The sequence below is a fragment of the Centroberyx gerrardi genome, chromosome 12 (genome assembly GCF_048128805.1).
Source record: "Centroberyx gerrardi isolate f3 chromosome 12, fCenGer3.hap1.cur.20231027, whole genome shotgun sequence".
Lineage (NCBI taxonomy): Eukaryota > Metazoa > Chordata > Actinopteri > Beryciformes > Berycidae > Centroberyx > Centroberyx gerrardi.
In genome coordinates, this window is record NC_136008.1 from 3,137,343 (window position 1) to 3,160,224 (window position 22,882).

General features: G+C 42.9%; 1 protein-coding gene across 1 annotated transcript in view; it reads right to left on the reverse strand.

The window, feature by feature from the left end:
• Positions 1-490: 490 nt before the first annotated feature.
• Positions 491-22,882, reverse strand: part of LOC139923224 (uncharacterized) — a 36,594-nt gene continuing 14,202 nt past the window's right edge. The window contains exons 11-26 of the mRNA XM_071913948.2: positions 22,773-22,826; positions 21,649-21,702; positions 20,335-20,388; positions 14,155-14,199; positions 10,272-10,325; positions 10,114-10,167; positions 9,911-9,964; positions 7,881-7,952; positions 7,183-7,218; positions 6,053-6,097; positions 5,911-5,943; positions 4,545-4,691; positions 3,054-3,230; positions 1,869-1,959; positions 1,460-1,537; positions 491-1,235 (exon numbers count right to left, since the gene is read on the reverse strand). Coding sequence (XP_071770049.1) covers positions 1,030-1,235; positions 1,460-1,537; positions 1,869-1,959; positions 3,054-3,230; positions 4,545-4,691; positions 5,911-5,943; positions 6,053-6,097; positions 7,183-7,218; positions 7,881-7,952; positions 9,911-9,964; positions 10,114-10,167; positions 10,272-10,325; positions 14,155-14,199; positions 20,335-20,388; positions 21,649-21,702; positions 22,773-22,826 — 1,254 coding nt within the window. The 3' untranslated portion in view covers positions 491-1,029. The remainder of the gene's footprint in view (positions 1,236-1,459; positions 1,538-1,868; positions 1,960-3,053; positions 3,231-4,544; positions 4,692-5,910; positions 5,944-6,052; positions 6,098-7,182; positions 7,219-7,880; positions 7,953-9,910; positions 9,965-10,113; positions 10,168-10,271; positions 10,326-14,154; positions 14,200-20,334; positions 20,389-21,648; positions 21,703-22,772; positions 22,827-22,882) is intronic.

Here is a 22,882-nt window from a genome sequence, read left to right on the forward strand (position 1 = left end):
GTCTCTCTGTCAGTCCATCGATGGAATCTCAAACAACACATGCAGCAGAGTAATCATACTAAACAACACTGTGTCGTGGATGCACGTCAGTAGCAGACGTGTTTGTCTGTCAGCAGGATATCTCAAAACCGTATGAACGGATTAAGTTTGGCAGATAGATACACCTTTGGCCAAGAAACAGCTGATGAGATTTTGGTGCATGGTGAACTAGACGATTAGCATTTTTTAGCCATTACTATGAAACTAACGGCTATAGAGACTTGATTCCAAATCCTAAGTGTCTGCGTGTGTTTGCAGAGTCAAGAAGTCATTCAACTTAAAATGTAAGTGATAGGAATGATGATGATGTTGGAGGATGTTGTTTTAGAAATTAACATTGTGAATGAAAAGCACAACTTTAAAATGTGATGACTGACAAACTGAGGACTCAAATTAAAAAATGTCAGAGACCATTTATCTGAAACATATTTCAGAACACAGTACATGTATTTGAGATACTTTACAAAATATTTACATTGCATTTTTTATTTTAATTTATTTTTTTGTAGTGACTTTGGAACCAGAAACAAAAACAAAAGCCTGACAGACTGGGGGATCATTTAGTCTCTTTCTCAAATTTTATACATTAGACTCAATTGTGTCTGGAAAAAAAGTGATATAGAGTTTTGGCCTTGCAGAAGTATAAAAACTGTGAGATGTTAAAAGTTCACTTGAAGCCTTGACTGGCTCAGATGGAAAGTCCTCTTTGCTGGCTTCATCTCTGTACAGAGTCCACCGTTTCTCACCAAACCTGTCCAACAGCAGAGCGCCCCATGGAACTGTACTGGGCCCACCTCCATTTCAACACTAGTCAATGTAAGAATTGAATCAGACCATTGCCATAAACATGATAAGCACGTTCCCGTTCAAACCCAATTCCCAAGTCAACCAGAATATCAATGAAATGAACCAAGTTGCCACGACACGAATCTCCAAACCCCCTAAGCTCCGAGCAGCCCTTGTCGCCCATCCTAAGCTCCGTGGCTGGGTTTAGATCTTGGTGCTGTGGGGTCTCTTCACCAGGCCTTGCTCTTTGCGCATCACCGGCGCATGAATGCTGCAGTCTCGCGCCTCGCAAAATCCCGGCACTCCTGCGATCCCGGCCATGCCGGTTGGACCCACCGGACCGGGGAAGCCACGGGGGCCGCGGGGACCCTCCATGCCGGGCTTGGGTTCTCCTGGGTGACCCGGCAAACCTGGAGAGAGGAAATCAGAACATGATAACGTTAAGTATCAACCAGTGGGGAAAAGTAGTAAAAATTCAATCCATTTCCCCTGAGGAAACTGTGAAATGCAGGGTGGAAAAAATGTCCCTCTCAAGTAGAAGTAAAAGAGGATCAACAGACAAATTTGGTTTCCAACAACTTCTGACATCTTGGGGAGTTTGGAGTTATCAGTGTCAGTGGGAACAGCTTCATACCTCTGAGGCCTTGGTGTCCATCGTGTCCTGGGAGGCCTTTACCAAGATCCCCTCTGCCTCCTTTGGGTCCCTTTGAACCTGTCAAGAAAAACACCAAGAACTTGTGGGAAACACTGGGACTTTACTAGAGCGCCGCTCAAATTTGTTACTGTAGATTGAACGGCAAAATTATAAGCTTCTAACTGATGTTTCTGTGGCTTATTTCTTGGCACTTTCTATATTTCTATAGCATCTTGAACAGGAACAACAACTGTGAACAGGACAAACATTAAGAAAGAATCAGGTACAGTAAAGGGAAGACTTGCACTGCTGGCCCATTGAAGGAAAGACTTGAGTTCTTGAGTTCACTACCTGCCAGTTGTTGAAGTGTCCAAGGTGGGACCATTTTTCATCAAAAGTCTGAACTTACCTCTGTCGCCCTGCGCTCCCTTCTGACCCTCCACTCCTCTGTCTCCCTGAACACCCCTCGCTCCCTTGGCGCCGGCCTTCCCGGCTTTGCCCTGATGGATCGAGGCAAGTGGAAAGAAAAATAAGGGCAAAGACCCCCAACGCTTGAGCTTCATCCACCTCTAAGCTTCTGTTTGTTGGTAACCATTTCTTATCCAGGCAGCGGCTGCTTTTTTTCACCCCGTCCTCCTTCACATCCATACAGTTACACACCGGAGCAGTCGAAGCCTTGCTCAAAGGCACCTCGACTGTGTTGTCACGATACCAATATTTTGTCTTCAACACCAATACTAAGTTCAATATCTAAAATTTCGATACCACTACGATACCACGGCAAACAAGAAAACCTTCTTCCTTCTCTAACTACTCCAACCCGCACTTTTACACCCCACGGAGGTGATGCTGAAGCGGAATTTCAGCTTGCGGGACACATTTGGTGGAAGTATTGAACGTTTATAAAATTCAGTATTGAATTCAGTCTTTTGCAACAGAATTGAAGTCGTATCCAAAAAAGCAAGAGGACCAAGGCGCTCTTTCTCATGCCTTCGTCAGGGAGTGTTGTGGCTGAAACACGTCAGAGTTATTTTAATGTTCAGCAGAAACATGCCATACTAATAAAGACATTTTTAGCCCCACGACAGCAGGGGCTCTAAGGATCGCGTTGTCGGTCGGTCGGTTGCTCTGTTCGCCACTTTAGGTCACGTGGGTCAAAGTTAGATTGCAGACTCTCAATAAGAAGACCCGAGTTCGATGCCTGGTAGAGACGCTTCCACAGAATTAAGCGTCGCGGGGCTGTTAGACTCTTAGTCGTGTTAATCTTGTCTTGTTAAGGGAGGGAGTGCCTTGGTCCTCTTGCTTTTTGGATTCTACTCATTCTTTTATAATTCATTTTTAACCATGTATATCCCAGCAGTGCTCCCCATTCTTTTTTTTCCCCTAAGGAATTGAAGTGGTATTGAAATTTCAGTGATTGTGACAACACTACAAATGAGAACAATATTCACTATCCCCGCACACATTTTCCCAGGTTGTCCGGAGAATCAAAGGTAGCGACCTGCTGGTCACAGACCCGTCTCTCTAACCTTTAGGCCGCTGCTGCATCACTTCAGAAACCTGTGAGTTTGGTTGATGCGGCTGTGTGACTCACCGGTTTGCCTGCCGGTCCGGACGGCCCTTTGGTCCCCGGGGGCCCGATCAGGGTCCTGTTGTTGATGGGGCAGCCCTGCGAACACTTGGCCCGGATGGAGGAAGCGTACTGGGAGATCTGGGCGGTCACCACTCCTCTGCAGAGCTGCAGCACCTGCTCATCTGTCAGACCAGGACCCTGAGCAGGACCAACCAGTCAGCAAATCAGTCAGTTCATCTTCCTGGCTACACTGCAAAAAAACCCAGCTTGACAAGTCATTTAATCTTGTATCAAGTTGTAAAATCGTGTTTTGATTAAAACACATGGCAAAATCTAGCAATGAGAGTAGATGTTTGATGATTCAAGAACAGTTTGATGAAAAAATGTCTTCAAAAGTGAAAATGTCTTGAAATAAAGCAGATTAGTCCTTGTTTTGACATAATGTCACTGATCAAGAACAATCTTGAATGTCAATCAATCACTTAATCTGCGGTAAAAACTCAATTTTAATTACAAAATTGTTACAAAGTGCTCTACTGGCAATAAAACAAGAATAAATAAGATTGTCATAACACACCTGAAGGTCATTAGAAGGTTTGTAAGTATGAGACAGTGTGCGGGAGTTTATTTGCAAATTTGTAATTGCTGTACTCTTTGGTCTTTGGTGAAATTCAAGGAAGCAGTATTGGCATGTGTTGTGGTAAGACATGGTCCATGGACATTGGTCAAAAGTAGGTTAATACTTTAGATTAGGGAACATGTTAACTATTAACTATGGGTTTTCCTTCCTGATAATTTCCCACTTTATTAGCTCCATACTGAGTGAAACTTACTAAAAGCCCAATTCATGTGCAACAACTTCCTTACTGCCTTACTGCTATAAACTCTCATTAGGAGGCTGTTGAGGGGAAACCCAGTTTATGGGGTTTACTTATAGAACAGTAGAATAGTGCAGAATAAAGTGCTAATAAAAGATTTGATTAATAATGTACCAATACACTACTAATATGCATGTTAATACGCAATTTATTAATAGCTAATATGTGTTCCCTAATCTAAAGTATTATCAAAATTAGATACAGAAGGCTTATTTTTCATTCATGATCTTGTCAAGAGAAGAAATCCTGCTGAAGTCCTTTATTTTAAACCTGATGCTGTTTCAACACAAATCTGCATCACAGGTTTTCCTCAGGATGTGAAGTGTGGATGGGAGCGAGGTGAGGACCACTTCCATGGCCATCCATTCATCTTCCAAAACCTTTAAGGCCTTATTTGATTCTTCTCAAATCCAGTAACTTTCAGGGATTTTCGAGGCCTGTGGGAATCCTGTTAACATGTTCTAGTATTGAAATTTGATTTTTTGGTTGGGCATGTTTACCATCTTTTGCTACATTCTTCTCTACTATTTATAATCTATTTTATCTTTGCTGTATCCTATTACAGGAAAGGAAAAATATGATCCTGTTAAATTTCAAGCTACCATTTGTCATTTGCCACTGTTTTACTACTCACAGGGCCACCTTGAGCTCCCTTGGGCCCCGCTCGACCTTTGACCCCCAGGTCGCCGATGGGACCGGTCTTCCCCCTGGGTCCCGGGATGCCGGGCGGTCCCACGGGGCCGGGGACGCCATCACGACCGACCGCACCTTTCACTCCACGCTGGAGGGAGAGAGAGAGAGAGAGAGAGAGAGAGAGGGAGAGGATCGATATGAGGAGGGAGAGAGAGAGGGATGAGAGGAAGGAGGAGAGGAGGGAGAGAGAGAGAAGCAAGAGAGATGGAAAGATAGAGAGAATATGAAAGCGTGAGGTGGAAGTGATGGAGTCACTTTCATCCAGTGTCCAAAAAAGTATTTCAAAATAGAAACAAAACCACTGAACTTATTTATTATTATAAAGGATCGCTCTTGTTTTTCTTAATTAAAAGTCTTTCATAATATGTTTGCATGTGGAATGTCTTGTAACTGTAAATTATTTGTTTCGAATTTGTTTTACGCCCTGCAATTCTGTTTTATTTTTTGTTTTTTGGAATATTTATGTTTGTATGCAGCTCTCTCTTGAAAATAAGATCTCGATCTCAATGGGACTTACCTGTTTAAATAAAGGCTTCAATCACTCAATCAATCAATCAATCAATCAATCAATCAATCAATCAATCAATCAATCAATCAATCAAAATGAAGTCCAGTGGATTTTGTTTCTATTTTCTTTGGACATCTTACCACCTGGACGACTGAAGTGAATCTACAGACTTACAACCAGAGTCCAAAATCAACTTTTTGTCTCAGCTGCCAAACTGCTAAACTAACAAAAAGTAATTTAAGTAATTATTATGTATTTTTTTATAGAAATATGTGATCCTATCTGTTTTCTATTTCTTTTTCTATTTCATGTATAGAATCAGAGTTTTAAACTTGCTCACTCACTATACAACAGATCATGTCTGCAGTTCTTCATGACAACAGGCAAAGATCAAAGATTATTTTAGGTTCAACTTTATTTCGAACCTTGATCCTTCTTTTACAAAAATGCTATAAATTTATTCTGGGAAGTAGTCATGAACCTGAAGTTTATCATTAAACATAATTCTATTTTTTGTATTACTTTATTACTTTTTATTACTTTTATTACTTATTACTGGCTGCAAAACGTATTTCCTTGTCGGGACAATAAAGGTAAAAAAAACAATAAATCTTTGTACTAATCTTTGTATCTTTATCTTTGTTCTGTGAATCATTTTGTAAGAGCAGGTGTCGCTTTGTTTTCAAATGGACAGATTCAAATCAGATACGTGTGTGTGTGTGTGTGGGTGTGTGTGTGTGGGTGTGTGTGTATGTATTTCGATGACGTCACGGTAAGAAATTAAAAATAGAGTGATCACCTGTCCTTTGTCTCCGCGCTCGCCCACGCCGCCCTGCAAGAGGAACCAGGAACAGACTGGTGAGAAACACCCGGCAGGTGTGGAAACAGGAAGTGAAGTAACAAACAGAACAGCGTCTCTACCCAGAAACCAGCCGGTTTACCTTTTCTCCTTTCACACCTTTGATGCCCGTTTTCCCCGACGCACCCTGTGGGCAGAAAAACCCGACATGTGATGAGAGGAAGCTGAGCGTCAGGAGACAAAAACCAGACCAGCAGCTGATCCACATGATGAACAACATCCATAAAGGTCATTCTCCTTATGAGAGACATGCAGAGGTGGGGACTCGAGTCACAGTTTTAATTACTTGAGACTTGACTTGATGCATGAAGAGAAGACTTGAGACTTGACTTGACTTGGGTTCTGGTGACTTGGGACTTGACTCTGACTTGTACTTTGATGACTTGAAAAGGTTTCTAAAGTCTTGACTTGAGATCTTGTGTTTGTGTAAATGACTTAGATTGAAAGTGATGAGATTTGTTCCAGCGGACGACTGAATTTAAATTCTGTTTTCTGAATTTGTATGGAATGATTGAATTTATTGAAGTTGAAACTGATTATAGAAATCAAACTCATGATGCTCTTACCAAGTTTTTATCCTATTAAAACCATATTGCATTGAAAAGTCCTAGATATTTAGTTTTCTTTAAGATATTAAATTGATACTGGACTCTTGATTTGTTCTGACTTGACTTGCTGTTCTACATTTAGACTTGAGACTTGACTTGAGACTTGAGCCTCAAGACTTGAGACTGACTTGGTCACACCTCTGTAGATGTTACAAAATTTCTTTATAAAGCACTTTTCTAAAAACAAAGTTCATAACAAGAGAGTAAGAGAAAGAAGGCAAAAAACACAAACTGTAATAAAAGACAAACTGTGTTTACGTTTGACTAAACCTGACGGCCTGTCATCGCTGGCCAATGCACCGATGTATTTTTTTTTACATTTTATTCTATGCCAATACAATTAAAGTAATAATCTGCATCATGTCCATTTGCAGTTTGTTTGGAATCAACAGCAGAAGAAGAACTGGGTAGTTAGCATGAGCAGCGATAGCCACCATGGCTGAACAGACAGAGAAGAGAGTGACACCTACAGAAACTAATGGATGGAGAGAAAATTGAAAAAATAAAAAATAAAATTCTATCTGCTGAAGCCAAGAGAGAGATCTTCTCCTCTGATCTTAAACAGTTTCATAGTTGTGTTGAGGAAATGTCCATCAGACCTTACCTTGTCACCATCTGATCCCGTCTCTCCTTTGGCCCCCTACAAAACAAAACAAATGGAATTCTTTTAGAGTTGCTTTTAAATGAATGAATAAAAAGAAAGTTAAAGAAAATCAAATGTCATGTCAGGTTTTCCAGCCTGTTTTCCTGCAGCTGTGGTCAGGAGAACCTGCATCATATCAGAGGAGATGATATCTGATATTTAATTAAAAGACCAATATCGGCCTGATATACACTACCAGTCAAACGTTTGGACACACCACATTTTTCTATATTTTAATATTTTCCACATTTTAGAATAATAGTAAAGACATCTAAACTGTGAAATAACACAAATGGAATTATGCAGCGACCAAAAAAGTGTTAAACAAATCAAAACTATCTTATATTTTAGATTCTTTAAAGCAGCCGCCCTTTGCCTTGATGGAAAGGCAAAGGCTTTGGAAAGAAATTCATACATAGGATCAACTTCACTATTTATATTTGTCTAAGAAACTCATTTCAAGCATTTAAGCAGAAGCCTTTAGATCAAAATGGCTTTAAGAGAATGAAGAACAGAACATTCAGTCAGGTGGTCCAGACTGTGGACTGTCAGGTGGTCCAGACTGGTGACAGGTAGTGTATCACTCTGATCTGTCGGTCTAACCCTCGTTCTAACAGTTTTAACGTGTTGTAATGTGACAGAGTGGTGTGTGTACACACAGGCTGGCCCTGCAGGCCCTTCGGTCCTGGTTTCCCCGGCACTCCGGCGTCTCCTCGCTCTCCTTGCGTTCCCTGTTATGGATACATTGACAAATAGATACACAGATAATGAACCGATGTCATCGATCCATCTTAAAGACAGTAAGGCTTCATCAGAAGCAGAATGAGAGACAGCAGAGTAAAAATAGAAACAGAGCTGATGCAAAACTATGAGGAAGCAGTGAGACGCGTCGCTGCTGTCGGGTGGAAACCTCCGATCTCCAAAATGTCAACTGTTCAGACTGAAAAACTGTTCTGATGTCAGTTTGAAGGCAGTTTTGAGTTCATCTAACTGGTTTTAAAAGGTTTCATCAGTCCAGAGGGTCGGAGACTTTCCTCATGTGATCCTTAAAATGAAATGAAAATCACCAAAATTGGAGTTATGAGGTTTTCACTCAACAGCGACGACTGAAATATTAATTTAATAAGCAGGGGTGAAAAAAATTATGGTAAAAAAACAACAAACTAAACCATAAATATGAGTGTATTTGTGCTACATATCATTAAAGCAGCATCATAACGATATCTGAGGCTTATTTTCACAATACAGATACAAATTTTATATCCTTCTTTTGATGGAGAAATCACATTAAGATGTTACATGCTGTACATAGTCTAATCCCAGACAGGTAAACACCAAAAACCAGCAGACTGAATGGAGGCTTTGATACAGCTGTTCACCAAATTAGTCTGTGCAGGTTTTGGGTTTTTTTTTTCTTGGTGGTTTATATGTTGTTTTAGTTTCATAAAACTCCGCTTCAAAAACACCTGGCTGTCTGTGAGAAAATATTTATTCTTCAGATACGTGGTTTTCATCTGACAACAGCAATAGGCTTCATTCCAGATGTCCCATGATGCATCACATGTGACCTCTGATTGCACAGGGATAGATGTCATATCGTATTTGGATCAAAACATGTAGATAGAGCTTCTTCTTCTTCTGTTGTTGTTGTTATGTGAGTTGAGTTTCATCACTGTGTTTTTTCTCAGGGACGTTCCCTCCTTCTTCCTCATTCTAATGTCACTTCCACCCACATGAAACCTGATGTGTGAAAACTCCCATCGACCGCATGAAACAGCTGAGGGAAATTTAAGTAAATGGTCACATGGTGTTGTTGTCATAGTTTGAGGTTCTCAAATTTACAGTCTTACATTTTAGACGGCCTAAAATGTAAGACTGTAAATTTGAGAACACACAGGACACCTGCGCCTTTTTTCAGTTATTTCAGCAGTTTGGTGGCAGCGGGCGTCTCCCCACACACACCGCAGTGTGTGTCTGGTGTTTTGTCTCAGCTTCAGCGTCAGAGTGGAAACAGGCCTTCAAACGTCTCTATCTGAGCAGAGATCTGGGATGAGGTGATAAACCTGTCGCAGCGGGACGTCATGAACCCTCATCCTCTGGTTCAGAACTTCAGCTGCACTCTAGGACTTTTTAAACTGGGGGGGAGGGGCACTAACTTGAGGGGATCCAAGGACCATAAGCATAGAAACAAGGTTGAGAGTTAAAAATGAACTATAATGCAATACAGTTAGAAAAATGAAACATAATAACACATTATCTCCTTTGTTTCTTCAGGGCAGCTAACACTAAGTAGATAGCTTGCAAGTTGTTGTCAAACTTTGTGTTACACAGCAGTGAGAAGAGAGTGATGTAACGCTCCCTGTGCCCTTTGACCTCTTGCTCTCTCTACCAGCAGCTCACAGCTGAGTTTTGTGTTTGAGCCTTAAAACTTAAAGCTCTGTGTAGCTCTGGTAGTGTCTTGGGTTGTGTTTCTTCCTCCATGATAAAACCCCCAAATCAGTGATTCTATGATCTGTTGCTCCGGTAGAGGAGACTGGAGAATTGTGTTTTTTTCGCTCTACTGCCCGCTGTCATTCAAACAGTCTATCAGTGAGTCAGCAGGTGAGACTCAGTGACACCTGTACGCTGTAGGACTCAAACCTGTGAGCTTCCAGTGACGGGCCGGTGTGTCGCCCTGCTGAACACTCACCACAGCTCCCACTCTGCCCCGCCGGCCTCGCGCCCCACGGTCCCCCTTACTGCCCTGGAGACAAGACCGCACATCATCAATACATTTACTGTCTTATATTTTTTTAAAAAAAAACAACAAATCAAAATACATGTGAATGTCTGTGAAGGTGAATAAAGTTCATGTAGTGCTGATGCCATCGGAGGGAAGAGCCTCGGCGTTACCTTGACACCAAACACTCCCGGCTCTCCCATCACCCCCGGGACTCCTACAGCACCCTGGGGAGACAAACAGCAGGGGAACGTTGAAATGACACCGCGTATATATACAGTATATCACTAATTCAAAATCATTTATAATTTCTGATCAATTATCCACCCACATCTTCTCCAGGTTCACCATCGCTGCCTGGCAGGCCGTCCAGACCTTTGGTTCCCTGAGAGAGAGAGAGAGAGAGAGAGAGAGAGAGAGAGAAAAAGAGAGAGCGAGAGAGAGAGAGAGAAAGAGAGAGAGAGAGAGAATTGAATTGAGAGAGAGTGAGAGAGACAGAGAGAGAGAGAGACAGAGAGAGTGAGACAGAGACAGAGACAGATAGAAAGAGAGAGAGAGAGAAAGAGAGAATTTAATTGAATTGAGAGTGAGAGAGACAGAGAGAGACAGAGAGAGAGAGACAGAGAGAAAGAGAGAGAGAGAGAGAGAATTGAATTGAGAGAGAGTGAGAGAGACAGAGAGAGAGAGACAGAGACAGATAGAAAGAGAGACAGAGAGAAAGAGAGAGAGAGAGAGAGAATTGAATTGAGAGAGAGTGAGAGAGACAGAGAGAGAGAGAGACAGAGAGAGTGAGACAGAGACAGAGAGACAGATAGAAAGAGAGAGAGAGAGAAAGAGAGAATTTAATTGAATTGAGAGAGTGAGAGAGACAGAGAGAGACAGAGAGAGAGAGACAGAGACAGATAGAAAGAAAGAGAGAGAAAGAGAGAATTTAATTGAATTGAGAGTGAGAGAGACAGAGAGAGACAGAGAGAGACAGAGAGAGAGAGACAGAGAGACAGATAGAGAAAGAGAGAGAGAGAGACAGAGAGAGAAGGAGAGAGAGAGAGACAGATAGAAAGAAAGAGAGACAGATAGAAAGAAAGAGAGAGAGAAAAAGAGAGAGAGAGAGAGAGAGAGAAGAACATGAGCTGAGGGAATGTTCCACTTTTTAGGAAGGAAGCGGCTGGATGGCAAAACTACTCTGTAACATTATGAAATTCTTTATTTTGGTTTTACAGAGACCCACGAGGCCGAGGCTGCGTTCAACAGCCAGCATGTTCTGATCGGTTTCTCTGAACTCTGCAGTGTTTCCTCCCTCAGTTCAGCTGGTTTGTCCAGGTGAGAACGATGACCTTTGAACTCTGGTGGCACCAAATAACGGCACCGAGAGTCTCAGTCCTCTAACAAGAGAACTGCAACTCCAACTACAGGAAACCACCCCGAAATACAAGGGATTATGGGTAGAAGGAGACAGAAAGCCTAGCAGAACAAAGTCTGGACTGATGCTCATATTCAGCTGTTTCTTCATGTGTTCTTAACTGGTATTAACACCACAGAAGAAGAGACAGACAAGTCCAGTTAATTCATATTTTTAACAAATGTTTAGTTTTAGTTTAGTTTTTATTTAGATTCAATTATTGCTTTAGTATTATTGGTAGAGGTGGTACTTTTGTAATGATAGAAGTTCAGAACAGGTATTTTGTATTTGTTTGCATAAAACAAACAATAAATCATAAATAATTTTGTTATTTATTTACATTCATTTTTTCAATTGGGGTCACTTCAAAATTCTTCGCCCAAAAATTCTATCTCTTTTTTACCCTGCACTATTTTTATTTTATTTTAGTAACTTTTACAAGCAGACAAGATCGGTTTAGTTCAGTTGTAGTTTTTTCACAGTCTAGTTTTTTTTTATTTTTCTCTGTTTATGTTTTTTTAAGGTTTTTAACACCTAGTTTTCATCTTAGTTTTAGTTTTACTTCACTATAATAACATTGGTGTGTGTGTGTGTGTGTGTGTGTGTGTGTACAGTCTACAGAATAGTAAGAACAGCTGATGACAGTGTGTGACCTGAAGTCACAACATGTTGAATTTTTGTTTTACTTTCATTTCTTCATGTTTGGTCTGGATATCAAGATTCATGATTCACAACATTCATGTCTGTATCTCTGCAGTTTTGGTTTCATTTTCCATGTTAGACATCAACTGTTGCCTGTTATGCTGCAAAAACAGACATTTTCCTGAAATTTTCCCACATATTTTGAGTTTTGAGTTATGAGTCACCAAGATGAGAGGAAACGCACTCCACTCCACCAGGACGTCACTGAGCTGCGTGAGAAACAAAACTGTACTTGCTGTTCACCCTTTCTAATATTACATATTAAGAATTATGGAATTTAAAAAAATAGATGTTTAATGAATAAATGTGTCCATAAAATGCTCTTTCGGACATCTCAGGCAATGCAATTTGAAAATGTTCCTTGATGTAGAGAGATCAAAACCCCGAAAACAACAGAAAACACTTAATTATAATTATAGAAAAATTGGGGGGCTTTGTGCGGAGGCTTCCCAGTTCAAGGGCTGTGGTCGGAGGCTCAGGGGAAATTATAGAAAAAATCCTAATTCTGCAGAACAAGTTTTCAGGGAATTCCTCTTTAGATCAGAACAAAACTCCCACTGCTCGAGGGACGCGGTTCAGTATCAGGCTGTGGTCCATGTGGCTGTCGTCCGCTCATTCGGTTCATGAAGTTCACATATTTCTGTCAGTCCCACCCGGCTGGGACGCTCCCATAAACAAATGAAGCATGTGGAGTGTGATGACAGTTGTGTTTATGTTTGACTCACTTTCAGTTTTCACTGTGCATCACCTGAAATCACTCAATCTTACTCTTCAGTTTCTCACTTTATTTAATGCGGCCTAGTAGGGAATCGGTCCAGTTCAACATATTAACAGCCTCCAGTCATTTTCATTCTACCAAAGAGTCTGTCTCTCAGGGTAAAAAACATCTAGCTGCAATTTCAGTCGTTTTCTTACTTGAACTGAGAGTTTCCAGTCATTTCTGTGTTCAGTGAGTTTGAAGACCCGTGGGAACATTTAAACGTGCTACAAAACTCCATTGTCCAATTCAAAAATACATGGGAGTCAATGAAGAAAATAACCCTTCTCCTCATTTTCTCTCCCTATTTGCCTCAGCCCGCCCAAGGTTTCCTCCAAGTTTTCCTACTAAGGTTTTTCCTGGGAGTTTTTCCTTGTGTGCATTAGGGTCTAAGGCTGGGGTGCCGGGTAGGTTAGGCAGATTGGTAGATTGTTTGTCTTGCTAAAATCTGCTCTTGCCTACCTTGTGTTTTTCGCTATGCTTGTCCTATATAATTTTGTTCACCATTGATTGTGTTTAGTTAAATCTAGCTAGACACATTCTCTGTAAAGTCCTCTGAGACATGCTTGTGATAAAGGGCTATATAAATAAACTTGACTTGACTTGACTTGACTTGACTGAGTGTGAGCTGCTCCTTCTTCCTTCCTAACACTGACTGACGCTGCATTCACATGCTACTGACATCATCAGGAAAAACGAAATTTCACATGACTAATGAAATGCTTTTAGCGTTAGCAGCTCTTTAAGGCAGGGAGTTCCACCAGACCTATTTAGTGGAAAAGGAAACTCTGGGAGGCATTACTGCCTTTAAATGAAGAATTAATTTACAAAAAACAAACATAATTGAGCAATTAAATGAAAAAATAAAATGTGCAAAAGAAAATCAAATGTCCTGTCAGGTTTTCTGTGGTCAGGAGGAACCTCCATCACATCTGAGGTGATGATATCTGATATTTAATAAAAGGACAATATCGTCTGGATATATCAGTCTAACCATACTGTACATAAGTGTTTCTCAACCTGGGGGTTGGGACCTCCCAGGGGGTCACGAGGTAATTTTCAGGGGTTGTGAGATGATTTATGGGATAGGAAAAACGCATTTCTACTATACAGTCATTATGTGTTTTTTATCTGATTTTTCTCTAATTTTTCTGTTTTTTTCTTGTGAAATACTGAATAGTTTTAAGCCTCTTCTGATTAATAAAATGAAATGAAAGAGAAAATCATTCTTTGTTGAACTGCAGATGCAGCCTGTGACCTACACTGCATGTATATACTTGTTTTTTCATATAGATAATGATCCAAAACATATCTGACATTACACATGTAGTATAATAAATGATCAGAGCTTGGTACCTTGGGCCCGGTGCCTCCGATGCCTCCTGTTTCTCCTGGATAACCCTGAGGAGAGGAAACAGGAAACATTAGTCAGATTATTACCGCTCTGTCTCTGTGTAGTGAAGAGAAAATGAATGGTAGGAGAGGAGAGGAGAAGAAAGAAGGAAGTACTGAAACATTTCATTCAGGTAGGAGAACTGCTATGTCACTTAAATTTGTACTCAAGTCAGAGTAAAAGTATTGGGAAGCAGAATTACTTAAGTAAAAGCAGTTCACTAAAATACTCAAGTATTAGTTACTTTAAGTGACAATGAAAGAGCATCTTCCCTCCTTAAAGTGATGTATTTCCTGTTGAAACAGGATGTTTCCTTTCAGTCAGTTCACTCAGTACAACACAGCTATGGGGGATTGCATCCTCGCGAGACCCACCTGAAGACCCTTTTAATCACGGCTATTCTAATAGGCCGATGGGGATGGTAGGAGGCCCCGTCCCCCCAGGTATATACACCGCGTCACCTTCCCCATCCCCTTCACTTCAATTGCTCTTCACCTCGCTGAGCTGACCCCTCACGCTGATTTGAAGAGAAGCCTTAGCTTGCGAACTATCTAGCCAGCGGTTAGATAGTTTGCAAGCTTGAGCGTGCTCCCACCGTTGGGTGTTGTCTGTAAGTGTTTTGCTTCGAGCTAACAAACTACCACAGCTATTCTTCTACTCGTTGTTTAGTCTGAGTAGCGAGATGAGTAAGATAGCTCCCAAGCGGTTCAGGGACAAGTCGACTGTCAGTCGGAGCAGTTCGTGTCCCTGCCCGCACTCCTGCGGCTACACCATAGCCGAAAAGGATACCCACGCTTCCTGTCTTGTTTGTCTGGGCATGGTCCATGCGAAAGCTGCCATTACCCAACCCGGACTGTGCGCTCATTGTCGCCGTCTCCGGAGGACAACACTGGGGAGGAGGGTGGCTTTCCTCGCTCGGCTATTCGGTGACACTGCAGGGGAGCAGGACCCTCTCCTGTCTGGAACCGTGACTCTTGATACAGAGATGGGCAAACTCGACATACATCCCGAATTCTCCGGACAACTTGAGCCGTCGTTGCAGTTGGAAGAAACTGCAGCTGACGGTCTCAAGATAACTTTTGAGAATAGTGACGCTCTCCCTCGTCGCGAGGATGAAGCGTTGCCCAGATCCAACAACTATCTGCCTAAAACCCCAACCCCGGTCAAACATCGCCTGCCCATTTTTCCTGATTTCATGGAGGAGCTCAAATCGACATGGAATGGGCTGGTGGGTAGTAAAATCCCTCCCGGGGAAAACAGTGGTGTGTCCGAAGCTAATCCAACTCTCCCTAGTTGTCAATGCCGCCACTCTGCCGTGCAGCTGGAGAAAATTTACCGTTCCAGCGGTCTGGCTGCTCGGTCTCTCAACATGGTCACCATGCTCCAAGCCTATCAAGCTGAATTGCTGGGGGAGCTACATGATGCGTTATCCCGCGGGGATGCATACTAAGAAATGTAAGCAGTTACATAACACTAATTTCATGCATTTTGCATGAAATTCGTCTCACGGGCGATTTCATTTTACGCATGGCCCGTTGTTCCGTTGTCTCCATCGGGAAAGCATGGCGACTGCTGTAGTGGCTCAACGCCATTTGTGGCTTAGCTTGTCTGGTTCCACTGAAAAGGACCGCAAGCGATACCTGAACGTATGTCCGACTGGTTTGGTAAATCCATTGATGCACTTCAGGCCTGGTTTTAGGTGAAAAAGAAGCAGGAAGAGGCACTGTGTGTCATCCTACCCAGGTGGCCCAGGACCTTCGCGGTCCCGACCGCTGTCAAGCCGGGGCCTAAAGGACCCCCCCCGAAACGTGTGGGTACTTCGGAGGCTGCCAGGCATCGACCTCGACCTCAACCCCCAACTCAGCAGCAGCAACATCAGCAGCCGAGATCGGTGTGGAACAGGCACAGATTCGTGCCCAAGGCGAAGGATCCCCCACAGGCTGCCTCATCCTCTGTTAGGAGGAAGAAGCCCCCATCCCATCCCGGGAAAATTGTCGGGGGGGCATCGTGCGAGGGTCTGGGACACCCGTCACTCCTCTCTTGATCAGGACTGTGAGTTTCAGTTTTTTGAGCGGCTCGGCCAGCCAAAACCATGTTGTGAGAGACCCGTTACACGGTTGTAACGTCATTTGTTCCCCCCCTGTTGGACCACAATCTTGTTTCTGTTCATGTTCCCCAGGGCAAAAAGTTATGTGTTTGCATTGCAACTCAGGGTGTTAGTACAAAGAAAAACTATGAATCCACACTCAGACTGCAGGTCACAAGTGGCATTAACAATGAGCCCTTCTTGTCAACAAGAGGGCGCCCTTCCCCAACTTTTGACTCGGGGGAGAGTAGGAACTGTGACAAGCTCTCACTCTCCGGCCCCGTTGGGCAGGCTGTCAGTGCATTCGTCCCAGTGGAGCTGGCTTACGGTGTGCGCTCCCTGGGTCGGGAAGACAGTGCAGGCGGGGTACAGGTTACAGTTCCGTATGCATCCCCCCCGTTTTACCGGTGTGATAACGTCATCCGTCCGGGAAGCGTCTGCTCCCGTTCTGAGGGAAGAGATTGCATCTCTCCTCATGAAACAAGCAATTTGAATTGTTCCATACAACGAGATGCACAAGGGTTTTTGCAGCCACTATTTCCTCGTTCCGAAAAAGGACGGGGGGATCCGCCCTATATTAGATCTGAGGATTCTGAACAAACATCTCAGAATTTACAAATTCAAAATGTTGACACACAAGCAGCTTTTGAATTCAATATGTCCTGTGGATTGGTTTACAACCATAGATTTACAGGACGTGTATTTTCACATGGGCATTTTTCCAGCTCACAGGAAATATTTAGGATTTCATTTCGAGGGCGTGGCCTACGAATTCCTCGTTCTCCCATTCGGCCTCAGCCTGGCGCCTCGCACATTCACCAAAGCAGTGGAGACAGCACTGGCTCCACTGAGAACAAAGGAATTAAAAATCCTGGACTATTTGGACGACTGGCTTCTGTCTGAGTCGAGAGAATTAGCAATGTCTCATACAAGCATGCTGATTTCTCACTTGAATTCCCTGGGCTTTGCAATAAATTACAGAGTCAGCTCACCCCAACCAGACAGGTTATGTTTCTGGGTCTGGAGCTGGACTCAATTACAAATTGTGCCCGCATAACGGAACACAGAATGCAGGCTTTTCAAAAATGCCTGTCTCACTTCCGATTGGGCTGCATAGTGCAATTACGGCGGTGTCTGCAACTGAGCAGAATGATGGCCTCCATGATTGCAGTCATTCCCTTAGGTCTACTGATGATGAGGGCGTTCCAACGTTGGATTTTAGCCAGTCGGCTGGACACCTCCCACCATCTGGCTCGTATGCTCAGGCTCCCCAACATGCATACGCGCTCTCCTTCCATGGAGAGATCCAACGCTTCTGTCTCAAGGTATTACTATGGGCAGGATATTGTTACGCAAAGTCGTCACAACAGACGCTTCCCTACTGGGATGGGGGGCTTTGTGCGGAGGCTTCCCAGTTCGAGGGCTGTGGTCGGAGGCTCAGGTGAAATTTCTACTAGCAGTATTTTTGGCACTACAACACTTCAGACTGCTGGGCCACCACATATTGGTAAGGTCAGACAATTCAGTGGTGGTAGCGTACATCAACAGGCAGGGGGGGACCCAGTTTCTCCCCCTGTTGTCATTGACCCGCTTGCTACTTTTTTGGAGCAGCGCCCACTTCCTGTTGCTCAGGGCAACTCATGTCCCCGGAGTCCTGAACGCAGGGGCAGACCTACTGTCCAGGGGCGGTCCCCAAGCAAGGGAATGGCGCCTCCACCCCATGGTGGTGGCCCAGATATGGGATCGGTTTGGCAAGGCCAACGTTGATCTCAAAATACTCACTGCCCACTGTTCTTCTCAATGAAAGACACGCAGGCGCCTTTAGGGATAGATGCTCTGGCTCATCTATGGCCACACACCCTTCTGCATGCGTTTCCCCCTGTGAATCTGATTTTGCCCACAGTGGAGAGAGTATGTCAGGGGGGCTTGTCTCTAATTCTTGTGGCTCCCCATTGGCACAAGAAGCCATGGTTCCCAGAGATATTGAGAGTCCTGTGCGGGGACCCGTGGAAGCTCCCCCTGAGGAAAGACTTGCTCTCCCAGGCTCGGGGGGAGGTTTGCCACCCGCGTCCCGAGATGTGGAATTTATGGGCTTGGCCCCTGAGAGGTCCAACCTCATAGCGGAGGGTCTCCCATTGAATGTGATTGACACAATCCAGAGTGCAAGGGCTCCGTCTACTAGGGGTTTGTATGCTTTTAAATGGCGGACCTTTGAGAAATGGTGTCAGGGTAAAGGTTATATACCTTTCCAATGTTCTATTGTGGGGATTTTGTCTTTTCTGCAGAAATTGGTGGATTCGGGGCTCTCCTACTCCACTATTAAGGTTTATAGTGCTGCAATTTCGCAATTGTTTACCGCCGCAGGCTGGTTTCCAAGCCACTGGTTCCCTCTTGGGACCTCCCTTTAGTATTGGATGCCTTATGTGGGGCTCCTTTTGAACCTATTGAGACAGTGGATTTAAAGATCCTATCCTATAAGACGGCTCTTCTTTTGGCACTGACATCGGCTAAACGCATTGGAGATCTCCATGCGTTGTCGGTTCACCCCTTGTGCATCCAGTTTTCACTTGATGGTAAGGCCAAGATGCGCCCTAAGGCGTCTTATGTGCCCAAGACTCTTTTGTCACACGGATCCATGGGTTTTGAATTGGCTCCTTTTTCTCCCCCTCCGTTTGCATGTCCGGAGCAGCAGACGTTGCATGCGTTGCATGGTCAGGCTATGCCGTCTGGCATACGCGCTCATTCTACAAGGGGTATGGCAACATCTTGGGCCTTACTCAAGGGTGTCACCATTGGTGACATCTGTGCGGCTGCCAGTTGGGCGTCGCCTCACACTTTTGTGAGGTTTTAACTTGGATGTTTTGACCCAGAGCATGGCACATAGTGTCCTTTCTGCTGGGTCGACGGATATGAGCAGCGATCAGAACTCTTTTTAGTGGTTCTATTGGGTTTTCGGTCTGGGCTGCTTGATGGGACGCTCATTCGATTTACTTGGGCTGTTCTGGGCGTGAGTGTATATCCCCCATAGCTGTGTTGTACCGAGTGAAATGACTGAAAGGGAACATATGGTTATGTATATAACCGCTGTTCCATGAAGGGAGGGAACGAGGTACAAAAATGGTCGGCCCCTCACAGCCTTTTATTTTTAGGGCTCGGTGAAGAGCAGTATCGAATTGAAGGGGATGGGGAAGGTGACACGGTGTATATACCTGGGGGACGGGGCCTCCTACGTCACCATCCCCATCGGCCTATTAGAATAGCTGTGATTAAAAGGGTCTTAAGGTGGGTCTCGCGAGGACGCAATCGCCCATAGCTGTGTTGTACCTCGTTCCCTTCCTTCAGGGAACAGCGGTTATATACATAACCAATGTGGGGCGGGACATAACACAGGGAGAGATCATTCAAAAGTGTGAACCAATGGGAGATCAGTTAGGGAGAGAAAGGCAGTTTGATTTGATGGGAGCGGAAAATCTGATGTTTTAATTTACATCTGCTGGTACACAATGATGTCACCATTAAAGATGCACTGTTTTCCAGGAAGGGAAAGTAATGTGATTTTGATATAAAAACACAAGAAAATACAAGTTTTGAATTTTTTTTGCCATTTATTACTAAATAGGTGTATATTATAACATACTAAGAAGGGGTAAATAGTCTTTTTTTTTCATTTCATTGTGACTTTAAGGTGCATTATAATCTATTAAAAATACTCCAGTCAGGCAGAGTAACTACAGCAATTACACCCAGTTGCTCCCCACCTCTGGATGAATAAAGGGGATTACAGATGAGAGGACAGGAGAAAGGAAACAGAAATTAATCTACATAATGTCTCCACTGCTCTTCCCACTTCACCTTTCTTAATAATAAAAACACTAAGAGGGAATGGACTGCCCACTCTGCTTCAGAAATAAATCAAACTGTTACGAGGTTCAGATTACTACAGCTCCACCTCTGTGCAGAGTGTGGGGTGAATGAACAGAGAGATGAAAGTGAAGATGGATGAGAAGAGGAGAAATGAAAAGAGAAGATAAATGAAGAAAATAAAGAGTCGTCTCACAGTGTATCCTCTGTCTCCGACGTCTCCGCCGAAGCCCGGAGCTCCAGTCTGACCCTGAGGAGGAGATCACACATCACTGCTTACATTTCTTAAAAACATATTACTCCCTGAGAAATAATTAGTTACTCTACTCTTTACATTACTTTAGCGTTCCACCCTAAAACCACTGAGTGAGGCTTACTGCATTCATTGGGCCGATAAATCTTGTAGCTCTAAGACTCATTACAGCAGAAGAATCTAAATAAAGACAGACACTAAATTTAAGGTTTTTAATAAAGACAGAGCTGCAGCATTAAATTCAGACTTTCCGAGTCGTATTTCCCACTTTGTGGCTCGTTCATGTCGCTCTGCTCTAATTCAGATATTTCTGACCAGACTTGAAGGCAGCAGAAGACGATGGGAATCTTTCATAGATATTACATCAATAAAGAGTTAAAGAGGCTGAAGAATGAAACACAAGCAACGACCGATCTGTTAGATCAGTGACTGTAATGTGATTCCTGAAACTGGAGCAGTAATGTCTTACTTTACTCTGTTATAGGAAAAAGTAATGTGATTACAGTAACTCATTACTTTGTAACGCGTTACCCCCAACACTGTCTATTGGTGACCAGTAGGAACTGCAACAACATGGACAGAGTTTATCTCTTAAAAAAGTCTTTGGTACAAACAATAAAGTCAGAGAGCAGTGAGCAGCTGATCAGAGATCCAACAGAAACGTCTAGTAAGAGCTGATATATCACCATGCTGAATACTGGAAGAATAAAACTGCTTTGTCATTTCCTTTTCTGGCCTGAGAATGCAAAGAAATCATTTAAAGTAATGTAATCAGTAAGTAATGGTTGAGTTATCAGTATTGATCGACATCTATCAGCCCCCCTGCAGATGTATTACGGTCATTTTCTGCGATGAAAAAAGATACTGAGCTTGACATCAGGGGAAAATAAAGGCAATTTAAATCCCAGAAACCCCATGAAACAGCATCTTTACTTCCTGGATTTGATGCATTTCCTGTTGAAACAGGATGTTGGGGGCGGGACATAACGCAGTGAGGGATCATTCAAAAGTCTAAACCAATGGAATATGAGTCAGGGAGAGAGAGGTTTTATTTGATGGGAGGGGCGGAGGGGCGGGACTGTTCAATAATCTGATGGTTTAATTGGTTAGAAATGTATATTTTGGCCTCCAGGTGCAGCATGAGGTCATGATACCATGAAAGATACTCTTTTCATTTTCCAGGAAGTGAAAGTAGTGGGAGTTCAGTTCATGGAGACTTTCAGTATTATTCACTGATGATGATGATGATGTCCTTACCTTCTGTCCGTCTCGTCCCTGCGCTCCCTGTCTGCCTGCCTCTCCGCTGGATCCCTGAACACAACACACACACACACACACACACACACACACACACACACACACACACACAGCACAGGGACAGACATGAGGAACACATTCTCAAAAGATGGAAGAGAAACTCTAAAAGATAATATAGTATCAATAATCAATAAATCCAGAGGCACAGAGGAATAAACCTGAAACCTGAACTTCTGAATTTAAAACAGGAGCTTCTTTCATCTGAACTGCAGGTCTGGGTTGGCAACTTTAAACATGTAATCCATTACAGTTACTAGTTACCACATCAAAACTGTTATCAGGGGGGACCCAAACTCAGCAATGTATTCTGATTACTTTCAGTACTTTCAGATTACTTTCAGCCATATTTTAGGTATAAAGGTGCTGACAAGAAAAAGTGAAAATTAACAAAGTTCAGGAAATTTATTTCAGGTTTTTATACAAATAGATTTTCTTCTGTGCCACATTTCATAAAGACGCAGAACAGCTGATCGGCCTTCTGAGTTTCTCACTTTCACTTTGAAAGTATTTCTAGAAGTAATCCTCTCAAGTATCTGTAATCAGAATACATTATTTTTTAGGTAACGTAACAGAATACAGTTACTTGTTTTTTTGGGGGGGTTTTTCTCCAACTTTACAACTTTTTGGTACAAAAAAGGCACCATCTCCATACATTTTCTCCAGTACAAAAACATATATACAAATATATATGTACATATAAATATTGGAACATTGTATGAATATCTCTAAGTATATATAAATAGACAAATAAGATCATTTTAAAAAGTTTTGTTTTGTTTTATATTCTGTTACTAGGCAACACTGAAGACACACAAGAAGACTGCTGTGTGATGAAGGTTCATTCAGGCGGGAAACATTTTCATTACCTCAATAAAACAAACTGATATAACGAAACTTCCCTATATGGCCTCAGGAGCCACAGCATCTCTACACAAACTTTCACTTTCATACTGACACCTGAACGGATATTGCAGAATGGTTGTGTGTGTGTGTGTGTGTGTGTGTGTGTGTGTGGTGTGTGCGCGTGTGTGTGTGTGTGTTTTGTAAGACCCTCCATTAATTACCTTGATGCCTTTACCTCCCTTTGGTCCCGAGGTCCCAGCATCGCCACGAGAGCCCTGAAATAAAACAGTATAAATAATAATAAACTTAATTTGCCTGGCACTTACATTGC